The 13,820-nt window shown below is 33.6% G+C and overlaps 1 protein-coding gene across 1 annotated transcript; it reads left to right on the top strand.

Annotated features, from left to right (window-relative positions):
- The first annotated feature begins 93 nt into the window (after positions 1–93).
- Positions 94–12,959, top strand: LOC128166198 (guanine nucleotide-binding protein subunit alpha-12-like). The gene is made up of 3 exons (XM_052831202.1): positions 94–570; positions 8,925–8,975; positions 9,171–12,959. The coding sequence occupies exons 1-3, from the start codon at positions 109–111 to the stop codon at positions 9,738–9,740; spliced, it is 1,083 nt and encodes a 360-aa protein (XP_052687162.1). The 5' UTR covers positions 94–108; the 3' UTR covers positions 9,741–12,959.
- The last annotated feature ends 861 nt before the right edge of the window (positions 12,960–13,820 follow it).

Raw genomic sequence — 13,820 nt, 5'->3', positions numbered from 1 at the left:
GGGCACGCTGAGTGACATTTCTTCTCAGTGAAACTGAAAGTAGAAACTTGACCTAGATATAACCGGAAGTTTGGGTTTCTGACGTCATGGGTGTGTTATGAGGGCAAAATGGCCGACATTGTCATGTCTTGTTGTATGTCGGATCAGGAAAAAGAACAGAAAAGCCGAAGTAAGGATATAGATAGGCTTATCGCCAAAGAAAAGGCACAGTTTAGACGAACAATTAAAATTCTCTTGCTCGGTGCAGGCGAAAGTGGTAAAAGTACATTCTTAAAGCAAATGAGAATCATCCATGGGCAAGATTTCGACGATGAGTCCATCAAGGAATTTAAAAGTGTGATATATGGCAACGCAGTGAAAGGTTTGAGAGTTCTGATTGATGCTCGGGAAAAGCTGGCCATTCCTTGGGGAGATCAAGAGAATGCCAAGCACGGCGCCTTTGTTTTTAGTTACAATACGTCAACAAAACTGGATGAGACATCATTCGTGCAGTATGTAGAGCCGATGAGGTGCCTTTGGCAGGATAAAGGGATTCAAGCCGCCTATGACAGAAGGAGGGAATTCCAGTTGGTAGGTTTATCTTACAGTATAGAGATCTGGTAAATTTAAACGCCTGTCTCTTCAGCTGATCTGCCAGGTAGATTAATGATGAAATAAGTTGCAGGTGCTATGCTATGAAATGCAGAATCAAGAGTAGTCATTACTTTTATAAGAGGACAAAAATATCACATATTCTGCATAATCATGCATTAAAATGTAATTTAAGGTGGAGAAATTGTAGAATATCAAATCATGAAATCAATAAGTAAGGTACTTACAGGTATGCCCATTATTCACTCCTACATGACATATTGTTATAAACATGGGAGAGGTCAATGAGGTGATAATGTTGTTTTTCATTTAAATTGTTTAAATTTGATTTTGATATTTCATTTTTCATGCAGTCTCTCTTGGACGCTTTATCAAAGTTTCAATACACAGTACATGTATCTCTTGGGAGTGTTGATTTAATTTTCACCATAATTTTATGTCCACTTATCAAAACCACTTCACGATGTGTTATGTAGAGATCAATGTGTTATGTAGAGATCATTGAGGCAAATGCAGCATATCATTGGCAGAATATCAGATTAGGTACTGTATATTATAAGTGATATATCAATGCATGTATGTACACTTCTGGTATATTATTCCTTCTTTTTGTCTGACAAGTCATTTGAATTGAAAGTGAATAAGATCACACCACTAGATCATTTAAATGATAGAAATGCTTTTATATAGATAAGGAAAACTATGATGAAAGATAATCTTTAAAAAAAACCGTCATATACAAGAGAATCATCATACAGTTGTGTCTAATGAGTAAATGTTAGAAAATATGGGACAGTAAAAGGGCAAAAATGAGACCATTCTACATCATAAGTTGGTTATTGATCTAATAACTGGAATCTGTAATTTCTGGATATTGAAGTAAAGAGTCAGAAGCTCTGACAGTTATGTTTTTTGGTTCTTTCAAGAATGCGAATTTCCAAATTATGCAATTACAGGTTATTGTGGGCCCAGTTTGGTAGGAACCAAAAATATACCCAGTATTCAATCTCTGTCAAGTTTGAATTTTATCTTCTGGTAATATCATTAGAGCCTAGCTATCACTATTTTCATTTTTTGTACATGAAATGAATTCAAATGATATTTGCAGTACATTACAAGGTTCTCTGCACTAGAATAATTTTATATAGGATTCCCAGGACTTAAAGACTTTGAAATGTTTGAATCCGAGCTAAATATGACGCTCACAGAAAAAAAAAATATATGAGCTCCATTTCACTTGGGTACAAATCCATACCATTCAGAAATGCCAGTTCCAAAAATACTTTCACATTTTATTTTTGATGTAGTTCATTAATTGGAGTATAACAGTTTGATGCGCACCTAATTCTCCTGCAACAGTTCTCCAAAATGACAGAACACTGCAGCTGTTTGTTTTTTCTTTGTTTTTGGTTCATGTTTTCCTGATTTCTACTCTGGTCTGGTTTGTATTCGATTGTAGAATCCTTTTTAACGAACATTTCCAAATAGTAAATACCGACATACAAATGACAATGTTGTAGGCATTGCATTCATGTTAAAATTTGTGAAATATATCTTGCTGAACTATAATGTTACACTGGATCTTCTTCAATCCTCCATGATATAAATTTGAAATCAGTTAGGAAGACTAAGTAAAGAATGCTGGTGCTTTTATATTCATCTTCAGTGTAATTATATTATCTGATCAAGTGCAACTTTTGCAAAAACATGTTTCAAGTATTAATCTTCCTTTTTAGCTGCTCAAGATACCAGTACATATTTAGCATTATGTTTAGAACCAAATAAAAATATCTGAATAATCATAAAAATACTGAACTGAACTTGCTCAGTGTTTTATATGTTACTTCTAACTACATTAATATAGATACAGGTATATGATACCGTGAAATTTAGTTACTGGTATATAAATAGACATGACATATAAGTCTTCATTTCACAGACACTCATAATATCTCTTGCATTTCATTAAAAACAAGACTTCCTCCAACCTGACCTCTAGTTGAAACATTGGAATTTGTGAAAACATTCAGATATCAACACGTTAAGTTAAAAAACACTATATCAAGGTTAAAAACACTAGGTTAAGCCTTTAATGCTATTATATCACTGGATATCTTCTCCTTCAGTGAAACACAAGGATGACGATCACCTTTACATAATTTTGTGTGCCCTCTCCTGGCCAATCATCAATATATAACCAAATTATCATTGGCATCATCTTTTTTGTTAAGAGGAATGTCTGCAGCCTCCATTTATTTTTTCTTTGATTACAATTGTTTGAATTACATGTAAACTTTTCTTGGGCACCTTTTTAAAATTAGAACTTCCTCAATATACACAAATGCTGAGATAAGAGTTAATTACATAAAGTTTTTAAAAGGAGGCCTGATTCTGTAGCAATATAATGAGTTATTGTACTCTTCAAACTTCTCCTCTTAAAGTTTTTTGAACAAAGAAGAAATTGTCCCACCAGCAAGTAATCTTTTAAACATGTTTTGATTTAATGGTATATGTACCTGACTTATATCAATTTTGACTTGTGATTTTTGTAATGCGGGAAGCACATTCATTACATTTTAAATTGAAGAAAAATGTACCATTTGGACAACTCACGTGGATAAAACCTATCAAGCTGCACACTTATTGGATGGGTAATTCAATAGGTTAATGTACCTGGTAGATGAAAATTTATTTGCTAATTTGCAACATACTTCCCTTGTCAAACAGAATGAGAAGTTTTCTTCCTTGTTGGCATACATATTTAAGGTGGGGTATTGAAGGCTTCTTCTGTTTAGTAAATATATGCAGCAGTGATAATAATTTAGTGTGATCAAAACTTGAACTGATGTAATAGATCATTTGAAGTGTGTGTAATATTGGCATTTCAAAGATTTTTGTTCATGACCAGCCCTTGCTCCAAGTGACATTCAACCATTTGTCCCAAAGAAATCTAAGCTCAGGAAGAAAGTAAAAAGATATCTGTAACCCCTTTCCTCCCCCCCAAAATAAGAAATTACATGTGTATGTAGTTGGAGGGGCATAGGGGTTTGTATGCAACAGAAGCATGTGTGTGCATGGTATGTTTTTAATGATACATCTTTTGATTCCATGCCTGATATGTTTATTTTACACACTTCTCTTTACTTCTCTGTTCTCTTACACTTCCAGATGATTGGAAAAACATATCAGTGGTTGATATGTGGTATGTTCATCTATTGAACAGAACAAATCAATGTTTGGTGTGTGGTATGTTGAGCTATATTGAACAGGACACATCACTGTTTGGTATACATGTGGTACGATGCTTGAGCTATTGAACATTTTCGGCCCTCACACTGGTCAAAGAGCAGTTAAAAATTGCTTACAGATCAAAAGATAAGAAATAAAACTCTTGCAGGTTGCGTCCAGGAAGCAACTGATTCATTTTTTTAATTCTCAGTGAGAACAGCTGCCCTGGATTGAAACTGCGATATGCCTTATCAAATTGAAGTATAAACATGCACAATAATACCAGGTATGCACGCTGGTTAGACCCCACTTGTAGCAAATAGTTGTTCTTCCATGATTTGGTTTTAAAATGCTTCTTGTTTTAAGACAGGTAGCCTCAAAAGTGATCATGCAGGTAAATTTAATCAGTCCACAATGGCCTCACATATATATATACAAAACACAGTATATGAAATTGTAATGGTAATACTGGATTCAAAAGTGTGTATTTCACAGCACTGACTTAAATTGGGATAACACATGACTGACAATTTATATACTGATAACATATGTGATAATGATAGTTAAAATTGTTTTTATGAAAATTTATCATGGGAAACACATGGCCAGTGTCACAAATGCTTATGACTGGGCCAGCTAGCTAAATTTTTTTCGATCTCATGAATTGTTAATGGCCTATTTCTATTGGCTTCTTTTCACTTTTGAGAAGAAATCTGACCAATTGCAGTAAGGCTTTCTCACACATCTATAAACAACAGCATGTTTTTGTTACATGATTGTAAATTTTAGATCTTTGAAATCTAAAGAGGTTTAATAAATATCAATGAAAAAATGAGAAATGTTCAGCTTGTTTTGTTTCGATCCTGTCAGAAGGATATGTGAGAGAGGCTGAGGGTTTTCCAAGGTTTTGAATGAAAGTCACCCCTTCTTAGTATTCCAATATAGCATTGATCTCTTCACAGTTTTAACAAGATTAAGGTTTCTTTTAATCATAATGCCTTAAACATGTAGGAGCACTATGATTAAGCTACCTTTGTGCATAATACATGAACCTTACACATGTAGGAGCACTATGATTAAACTTGTTCAATTTTCATATTACCGGTATAAAAAACTACCGTAATGTGTAAATATTGAATTGTCAACCATGGTTTCCTCAGGGTGACCATTTTCAATGTTATATATATATGCATATAACCCTACATGTAACTTCCCAGTTTGCTAACATGCAATATTTAATAATATATATATTCTATACTAATAAGTTGAAAGTTTAAAGCCTCAAACATTATTTAGTATGTCATACATGTATGTTTATAATCAGTTGGATTTTCCACAATATATTAAGTTTATCACCGATTTTATTTCATCAAGAAGTTCATATAGATCAAATTATTAGGTATTTAATTAATTTAGATATTGGTCTAATTGCAACAGATTGAGTACATGTGCATAAACTTAATTTATATTACGTTAATTAAGATGTTGGTCAAATGCAACATTTACATGTAGTATGTGTGCTCAAATTTAACTTATATTGTGGATTAAATAAGAAATCATATCTTTTTCTTGTTTATGGTTAACCAGTCAAGGACAGCTGTATGTGGTGCAGGTGTTTAAAACTGATTGCCATACAGAGTTGTTTGAGATGTGGTAACATTTTGTATTAGTTTTCAACAAATCAGTTTAACAGTTTTATTAAATGGACATTTTTATTGTGTGGATCTAGAGGGCTGGGGGGGGGAGGGGGGTAGAACCCCTGGAAAATTTAAATTTCTTAAATTTACATTGTCAATTACTGAAGATAGGCCTTTGATCTCCCCTGGCAAACAATTAGATATCCCTTGGTGCCCAGTTGGAAACATTTTTTGTAATGTCCATGTTGTTAAAACTGTTTCTGTGATGGTCCAATGAGATGCCAGTCCGGTGTGTTTCTGTTGTCCTCAATCAGCATCATTTGTTCACATGGTATTAACAACGATTATTATTTGAAATATATGTCAGCAGACTGTTTTAGAGAAAATTTCTAATTTGACTGGTTAGAATTAATCATAACCTTTTGATTTTTGTGATACACATGCTGATTGCGGTATTGAATGTGTTATTGAATCTGGAAAATAACAAGTGTCTGTATATATGTATGCACTCTTTACCCTGTCTCCCTAAAATTAGTGTCTTACTTTTCACTATAAGTGATTGTTTATCAAAGTTTGATACTGAAATGTTATGGCTTTGAAATGAGGCATCGGGTTTCTACATGTACCATATTTCATAGATTCACTGCTAAATACATTTGATTGTACCATAATTAATTTTGTAAAGATTCTTCTGTAAAAACTTTGAGAATTCAGTGAGAAAATTTATGTCACGGTTGAATTTGAAAAAAGTTAATTGCCAAAAATTTAATGCCAATAATTTGCAGAAGTTCTGTCCCTTTAGATTGCAGTTTTATTTTTTCTCATTAATTGCAAAGCCGCATGACCTGAGAGTATAATTTTGTTTTTGTAGAGGGTAGAACTCAACAGTAATACTCATTAATCAAAAAGTCATTTTAAGTACATGTACCTGTATATAATCAGTAGTGTAGGTCATTTATGAGTAGTACATAGGAAGCCCCAATTCTGGTCAGCCAGTTGTTATAGATAACATAAATTACGACACTTTTCCATACTGAACTTGTATTCAAAATTGGCATAAAAAGCAAAAAAGATTATTTTATTGGTTGTCTCAATCGTAATACACAATTATATATTCATACAGATCTTTGTATTCTATATTGGCAATGGATTTCCTGATTGTGTATGAGTTATGAATTTGTTAGAATTTGATTTCTAACGATTATGTTTAATTGATTTTTATATTGATTTTTGTTTTTTTACATCAGAATCAGGTGCAGTTTAAGATACAAGTATATTTACAGCAGTTGCACATCTGTGCTGTGTTTTAATAGACAGCATGTTTATTTGTTGTATTATATAGTGGCATTGCGGCAAGTGCAAATTATTGGAGTTGTAATTGTCATTGAAGTAATTGTCTTAGAAACTGAAAGCATATGTGAAATTGATTAACACTTCCCAGCAACTGATTTTGTCAGTATGAGTACTTGAGCCATCACAGTTTAACCTTGATCTTTTCATCCTCATGATTATTGATCATTGGTTACTTCTACCTGTCTCCGCTGTGAATTAAATTATCTACATTTTGATACTTGCAAGCAACCATACATTAGTGGTGCCTCCATCCCCCCCCCCCCAAAAAAAAAATCTAGAATAGTGCCAAATCTGTAAGTGAATATAAGTCTGTCTTTTGATATCAAAATTGTCTTATTTTTGGAGAAAGTAGGGAATGGTCCGTTGGAAATTATCTGAGCATGTATTTCTCGTAGTCCTGAGAAATAGACAATTTCTGAACGTCTTTGCTGACCCTGATTAATTAGACATGTTTTGCCATTGTACTTTGTATATTTTCCCTCAGTGTTTCCAAACTTGACATCTGCAACAGCATGTAAACATTTCAGTTTAATATTTGCATTCTAGTAAAACTCAATGCTAGCTTTTTTTAAATTTGTCAAGTTTATTTCATGATGATCGATCAAATAGTGGGCAAAAATTATAATTATTTGAGTCGTTTTCATTAGTAGGAATACCAATTTTGTTTCTTGATTGTTGTTCGGATGTGATAAACACATGATTAACAATTGGCATCCTTTTAGAGCAAATATTATCCCACAGCAAGTTTTTCCCACCTTACACTTAGTGATTATCGTGAACTGAAGTTTAAATTGTGACCAGATCAGGCCTATCTCCATTACTAGACCAGAAATCTTAAACAGACCAAGTGTTGGAGTCGTTAATTCCTCTGTCTCATTTCATCAAACACTTGGATATCGAGGAATCAATTTTGTTAGAAGTAATTTTTGTCACAGAGTCCCTTTTGTACCAGAGGAGTAGTTAAAGTAAGACTACCTCGACTTAAGAAGTGACAGACTGGGTGGGTCATGGTGGCAGCGTATAAGGACCTGTTTCTGATTGAACAAATAATTCGGCTGAATTGCGTTTTACATTCATCGTATGTGTATTAGATAAAGAGCATTGTATCTATTGCACACAATGATGAATTAGTTTGTAGGTTGGGTTTATTTACCAGGAAAACATTACACAATGATTTGGTTGCCTTAGTGTTCTTATAGTTCGTAAGGTTCAGAATATACACAAGTACGTCCTCTGAGCCATGCTCTCTTCACACTCTCATCAATGCCTGCCTCTCTAGGTGGGAAAAATCCAATATTATCTGTATGGAGATAAAACCCTGAACCACTGATGAAGGAAAAAAACCCTGTTAAGATCCACAAAGTTTAGACGAGAGAGAAAGGAGTATAGCCCCTGGGCTAGGAAACTTTAAAAGTCCAGTATTGGTCACTCTTCACCTGATCACCCAGGTATCAAACAATGAATTCATCAGTGATAGTCAACCATGTACTGGGCGTTTTCTGTCTTACGGGGCCATGAAAACATGGACCCATATAAAAATGAATCCATGGTGAACGGAACTAAGATCAAATACGATGGAAACTTTGGTGCTTTATAACCAAAAAATCATGCAAAGAGTTACTGTCACAAAATATGAATCACATGACTTCAGGGGCAATGTTCACACTCTTCTACTTGACAAAGTCTCATCCTTGACAGGAGACCCCAGCACTTTGGTGGAATATTAATCTTATCCCACCATTTTTACTACCATATTAACAAATCTGTTCAATGTTAATGTGTCAGCTTTATTTGCAGTACCTAGTCCAACAACCATTTGTACTATCAACTGTTGACAGTATCGAGCAACCTTGGTGTGCTAGTCTACAATATTCATGTCTGATTGGAAGGGATTTTAGAATATCTAGACTTCACACATTTTAAAATGCATACAGTCTATCATTGTTGTGCATGCAGGTGCCTGGTTTTAATTTAACTTCACCATAGCTATTTCATTAGTATTCTCCTCCCTGGTGTTCAATATCAGTAAACATTACTGGTTTATTCATACAAAAAAGGAAATTGGTTATTGTTTTCAGTTTTGTTGATAATGCCTAACACTCTTCTTTTTTTCAGGGAGACTCCTTGAAGTACTTTATGGATGATTTGAATCGCATTGGACAACCAGTAAGTGGTTTTCAGCACCATGCAGTTAAACAACAACAACAAAAGCTGTATTAATTTGTAAAACATTATATTTTCCCCAAACAATATGAAACATAAAAAAAAATACACAATTCATTTTTATGTTAAACCATAAATTTGTAAAGATTAGATACATTGTATTGTACATTGAAATAAAAAAAATAATTTATTATTTAGGGTTATATACCGACGAAACTCGATATTCTACATGCTAGAAAGGCGACCAAAGGCATCATAGAACACATGATTGACATCAGCGGCGTACCGTTCCTGTTTGTGGATGTCGGAGGTCAAAGGTCACAGAGACAAAAATGGTTCCAGTGCTTCGAGAGCATCACCTCCATTCTGTTCCTAGCATCCTCCAGTGAATTCGATCAAGTGCTTTTAGAGGACAGGAAGACGAATCGCCTGCAGGAGTCCTGTGACATCTTTGAAACAATCATCAACAACAAGACATTTTGTAGTGTGTCCATAATTCTCTTTCTGAACAAATTTGACTTATTAAAAGAAAAGATCAAGCATGTTAGCGTCAAAGACTACTTCCCTGATTTCCCAGGCGACCCCCATAACCTAGAACACGTACAGAACTTTCTGCTGACAATGTTCGACGAGAAGCGAAAGGACAGGAGTAAACCTCTGTTTCATCATTTCACGACTGCCATAGACACTGACAATGTACGCTTTGTGTTTCAGGCGGTAAAGGACACGATTCTGCAAGAAAACCTCAAGTCACTCATGCTACAATGAGGCTGGCTGGTTACAAGTGTTGTGAAATCAGGAAATCAAAACAAGCCAATATGGATTGCCTGAATCGGTCCAGGGGACACCTGTCAGCGACAGGGGTACCTGAGGGGGTCAGCTACTGTCAGTAAGATACACAGAGGCTCCCAACGGGGGAACCTGCTTCTTGTGGCTTCATGTGGCAACAGTGTCATGTGCAAAATTTGTGAGCAGTATGTAAGCGAGAGAGAAAGAGAGAGATTCACTGAAATCTACATATTCATATATCTAGTCCATGATAGAAGGGTGTACTATTGACTTTGTGGCTTGTTGTCTTTGTGGTCGTGAAATTCTGTGGAAAGATGTGGAACATTGTTTCAGATGTGTCAGATGTTTATAACGGTGTAGATGTACTGTGTGCATGTATATAAACAAACGCAATATTGTTAACACAGTGATCAAAGATATTGTATGATTTTACAGTGTATTTGAGTGCATACTTACTTGTAATCGTTAAATGATGGAGGTGGGGGAAATATTTCTATTTACAAGAAAGCCTTATAGTTTTATAAGATTAGTTAGTCCTGACAATTTATCCAACTGTCATTTGCACATGCAGAATTTCCTATTTCATTAAGAAGGCTGGATGGTTGTGGCCATTTTTAGACTGTTCTGATCTCCTTTAGAAGAAGAGCTCTATATAAAGATATAGGAAAATACTCAGATTTAAGAGCTAAATTTTATGGATTTTTTCTTAACTAAATAATACATGTAGTTTATAGCTTAACAAATCATATCTAAAAATTTAAGGTATATCTGATGGTTAAGTTTGTTGACCATCCAGTCTCCTTAAGTCATTGCTAGTAGTGTATTTTTTTTTTTTGGTAAACTTATAATTACTTTTTAGAAATAGATTGTAACAGCCCCATGGTAAACATGAACAGGTCCTTATGAAATTGTGTTGGTTGAAAATCAGTAATTTATAATTTATTTTGCATATACGTAATGGATAGTGAATGGTGACAGAGTCAAACTACTTTTCCAAGTATTTATCAAGTATTACAATGAGTTGTAGTGTTCGTTCATAGTAATATAAAAAGCTTATAGTGGATGAAAGACATTCGTGTTAGATAAGTGTCGGGACACTATCACAAGGAACTTTGATGTATATTGATCATAGCAAGATTGAGTTGACATTTTAAGGTTGTAGTTTTGGTTTGCATAATTTGAGAGTTTCTTGTACATTGATTTACACTCTTGGCTCTTGTCGTAGCAGGGCTGGGTTTGTTTGGTGCTTTATATGTACAGACTCTGTGCTACACACTTGATCAGTCATCGAGAACTTTGAAACTCAATCCTCAACTTGAAGACTTCCCTCGATATCCTCTTGGCTGCTTCCTCCCCAAAAAATGTTCAGAGATGTTTACAATAACGTCAAAAGTTACATGTAGTGAGGTTTTTGTGTTGTAGTAATAGCTTGTGTACTACATATTCATACAGTGTTCAACATGCTGGCTTTCTGGTCTATGACACAGAAGGAATTTCTGACTGGATCTGATCATCATGTCTGATGGTCATTGACCCTGGTCCTTGAAATTTGGGTTATGTGCATTAAGCATTCAGAGTATAAGTTAATTGTACATTCATTGATTTGGGGTTATTTTTGAAACTGACCAGATCGACTTGATAAATTTTTTCTTTATTTAAAAGGGATCAATAATTTAGAAAGAAGCTTATACATTAAGAATAAAAGATATTTAACTGATATGAGAGTATTTGGATCAGAGAGAGAGAGAGAGAGAGACAGAAACTTATAATCAGAAAATGGTTAATATATATGTGTTGTATCATCTGCAAGAGACTGTGCTTTTCTATCCTTCATCCTGTTTATTAGAAGCAGAAAGACAATTGGTCTGTGAATATTTTGACCAAAGATGGAGTACCATTTGTTTAAGTGCCTCATTTACACTGTTGGTTATTTATCCACTTATTATTACTCAACGATCACCTATTGATTTTTTTGGTAGATATTTCAACTTTGCTTATTGCATAACATGAAATGAATGTCAATAGCTCTTAAAAAGAGTATAAGAGATGTAGCTATTGAGCTCAAAATCTATGATTATCCTGATTTTCATTACAAACAACAATGCTGCTCCTTTTTGGGGATCCTCATTTTACCCGTGCCCTGTTACACGATATATTTTTACGCCTGTACTATTACTACTTTTTATAGTTTTCATCTAATATTTTAAGACAGTCATATACCTTGTTATTCTATGTCATTTTTATTTTTGGGACTAATGGTTATCAGTATTTATCTATCTGCTGAGGACAAAAATATTTTCCTGTCATTTTTGAAGCCAGGTCTAGACTTCTCTGCCTATTTTATATTTCATTGTGTACTTTGTGTTGTTCCAGGCATCATTTTTTGCTCAGTAATGTTCTATTTTAGTAAGGTACAATCAGGTTTGCTTGTTGGTGCATTTTTCAGTGTATTAAAAAAGACAACTCTAGTTTCACTCACAGTTACTGAGTTATAGAACTTGGTTTTACAAAGCATTTTGTTTTTCTTTGTAATCTGTTGCATGTTGTATACAACTTGTGTCATATATATATTTCATCAGATATTCCTCATCCCACCGTTATTAGGGAGTTAAATTGGAAGCACGATATATCAAGCCAAAATTTCCATTTATTAAGCTACGGTAATCTAGTTGTTCAAGCATTTGTTTAAATTGATTTCTTTTCTATGTATATGCTAATGTTTCATAATATTGTGTAACATTACTACAACTTGCATTATATTTATTTTTTTCCTTCTTTGATTAATACATCAATTTTTTTTCTTGTTGCTACTGAGCGGCTCTAATTTGGAATATTTTCTACTTGGGTCAAATTTGTGTATTACAAATACTGTTCTTTAATGTTGTGCAATTTCTCATAATAATATTCTCTGTAAAATCTTCACTGTATAAAAATGGAGATTTAAAAAAAAAAATAATTTACATAGTTGAGCAAGAGAAAACAATACTAAACCAGAGCTACCAGAAATTAAAAGAAAAAAAAACAGTTCTTGACACAAAATGATGGGGCCTGGTATTTTTTCTGAGATTGGCTTTTCAATTGCGTTGCCTGGAAACACCTTTAATTGTTATCCAGGCAGGAACAACAGTTGTATATCCGCATGTAAACAATACTTAAATGACATATAGAAAGTTTAGATTAAAATCTATCTATGCTATCTGTTTGTGTGGTTTTTTTTTTTTATTTGTATTGATCTATTTCTGAACTTGCTGAAGTTGTTGATTCCAACAGCTGTTGAAAGCGTATTAAATGGGATATATTTATTGTAAGGAAAACATGTGCACCACTTATTTTTTAGCTCATGAAATTCATAAGTAGAAACTCAGTAACATAATGGTGAAATAAATATTTTAACAACTTAATGATAAAACTAACCTGCTTGAAATAAGTACAAGTACTTTGAATTTTGCTATTTTCATTCCGTGTTTGTCAGAACGCCATATTTCCTGTATAATAACATCTATTTAGGTCATATGTTACAGCTGGAGAAAGAGTAATGAACAAATTTATTTATAAAGTCGGCTCAGTTTAGCTTTCAATAAGTGCATCTAGAGAGAATAAATATTACCCTGTTATGTAAAGTTTGTTTTACAAAACTTTGTACATCAATATTTCTACAGAAAATAAAACCATAGTTTGACAATGTACATAAAATTAGACATAGCAGGGGGGTTTTTGGGTAAATAAATTGAAACAATTTTAATGCCTTTCAAAAACATAATTTTGCATGCATAGATTCCATTCTTTTTTAATGACTAAACTACAACACAACATTGATCACCAAACTGCAAACATTGTTTTAAATAAGATATAAAATGATCGAATTTTGACAAAAGTTACATGATATGGGCTTTTACAAGGATAATCCAATTCAAAAGCAGGTTCCTCGATAATATTGATGCCATAGTTTGTATCTGACATGTTATGAATCGTTTAATCTTAAACTCGGGTAAACAAACCAGAACTTCCAATCTTAAATGCATACTTTGTTTTGTTGTAAAATCGTTTTGGCAAATTTTC

The sequence above is a fragment of the Crassostrea angulata genome, chromosome 10, assembly GCF_025612915.1.
Source record: "Crassostrea angulata isolate pt1a10 chromosome 10, ASM2561291v2, whole genome shotgun sequence".
Taxonomy (NCBI): Eukaryota; Metazoa; Mollusca; class Bivalvia; order Ostreida; family Ostreidae; genus Magallana; species Magallana angulata.
The sequence above is the reverse complement of the archived record's forward strand: the minus strand, read 5'-3'. Positions and strand labels throughout refer to the sequence as shown.

What these genes read in the sequence shown, in the direction of transcription:
- LOC128166198 (XM_052831202.1), top strand. Translation starts at nt 109, where the DNA reads ATGGCCGACATTGTCATGTCTTGTTGTATGTCGGATCAGGAAAAAGAA. An exon ending in GAAGGAGGGAATTCCAGTTG is followed by an intron (nt 571 to 8,924) that starts GTAGGTTTATCT and finishes TCTTTTTTTCAG; the next exon opens with GGAGACTCCTTGAAGTACTT. An exon ending in TGAATCGCATTGGACAACCA is followed by an intron (nt 8,976 to 9,170) that starts GTAAGTGGTTTT and finishes TTTATTATTTAG; the next exon opens with GGTTATATACCGACGAAACT.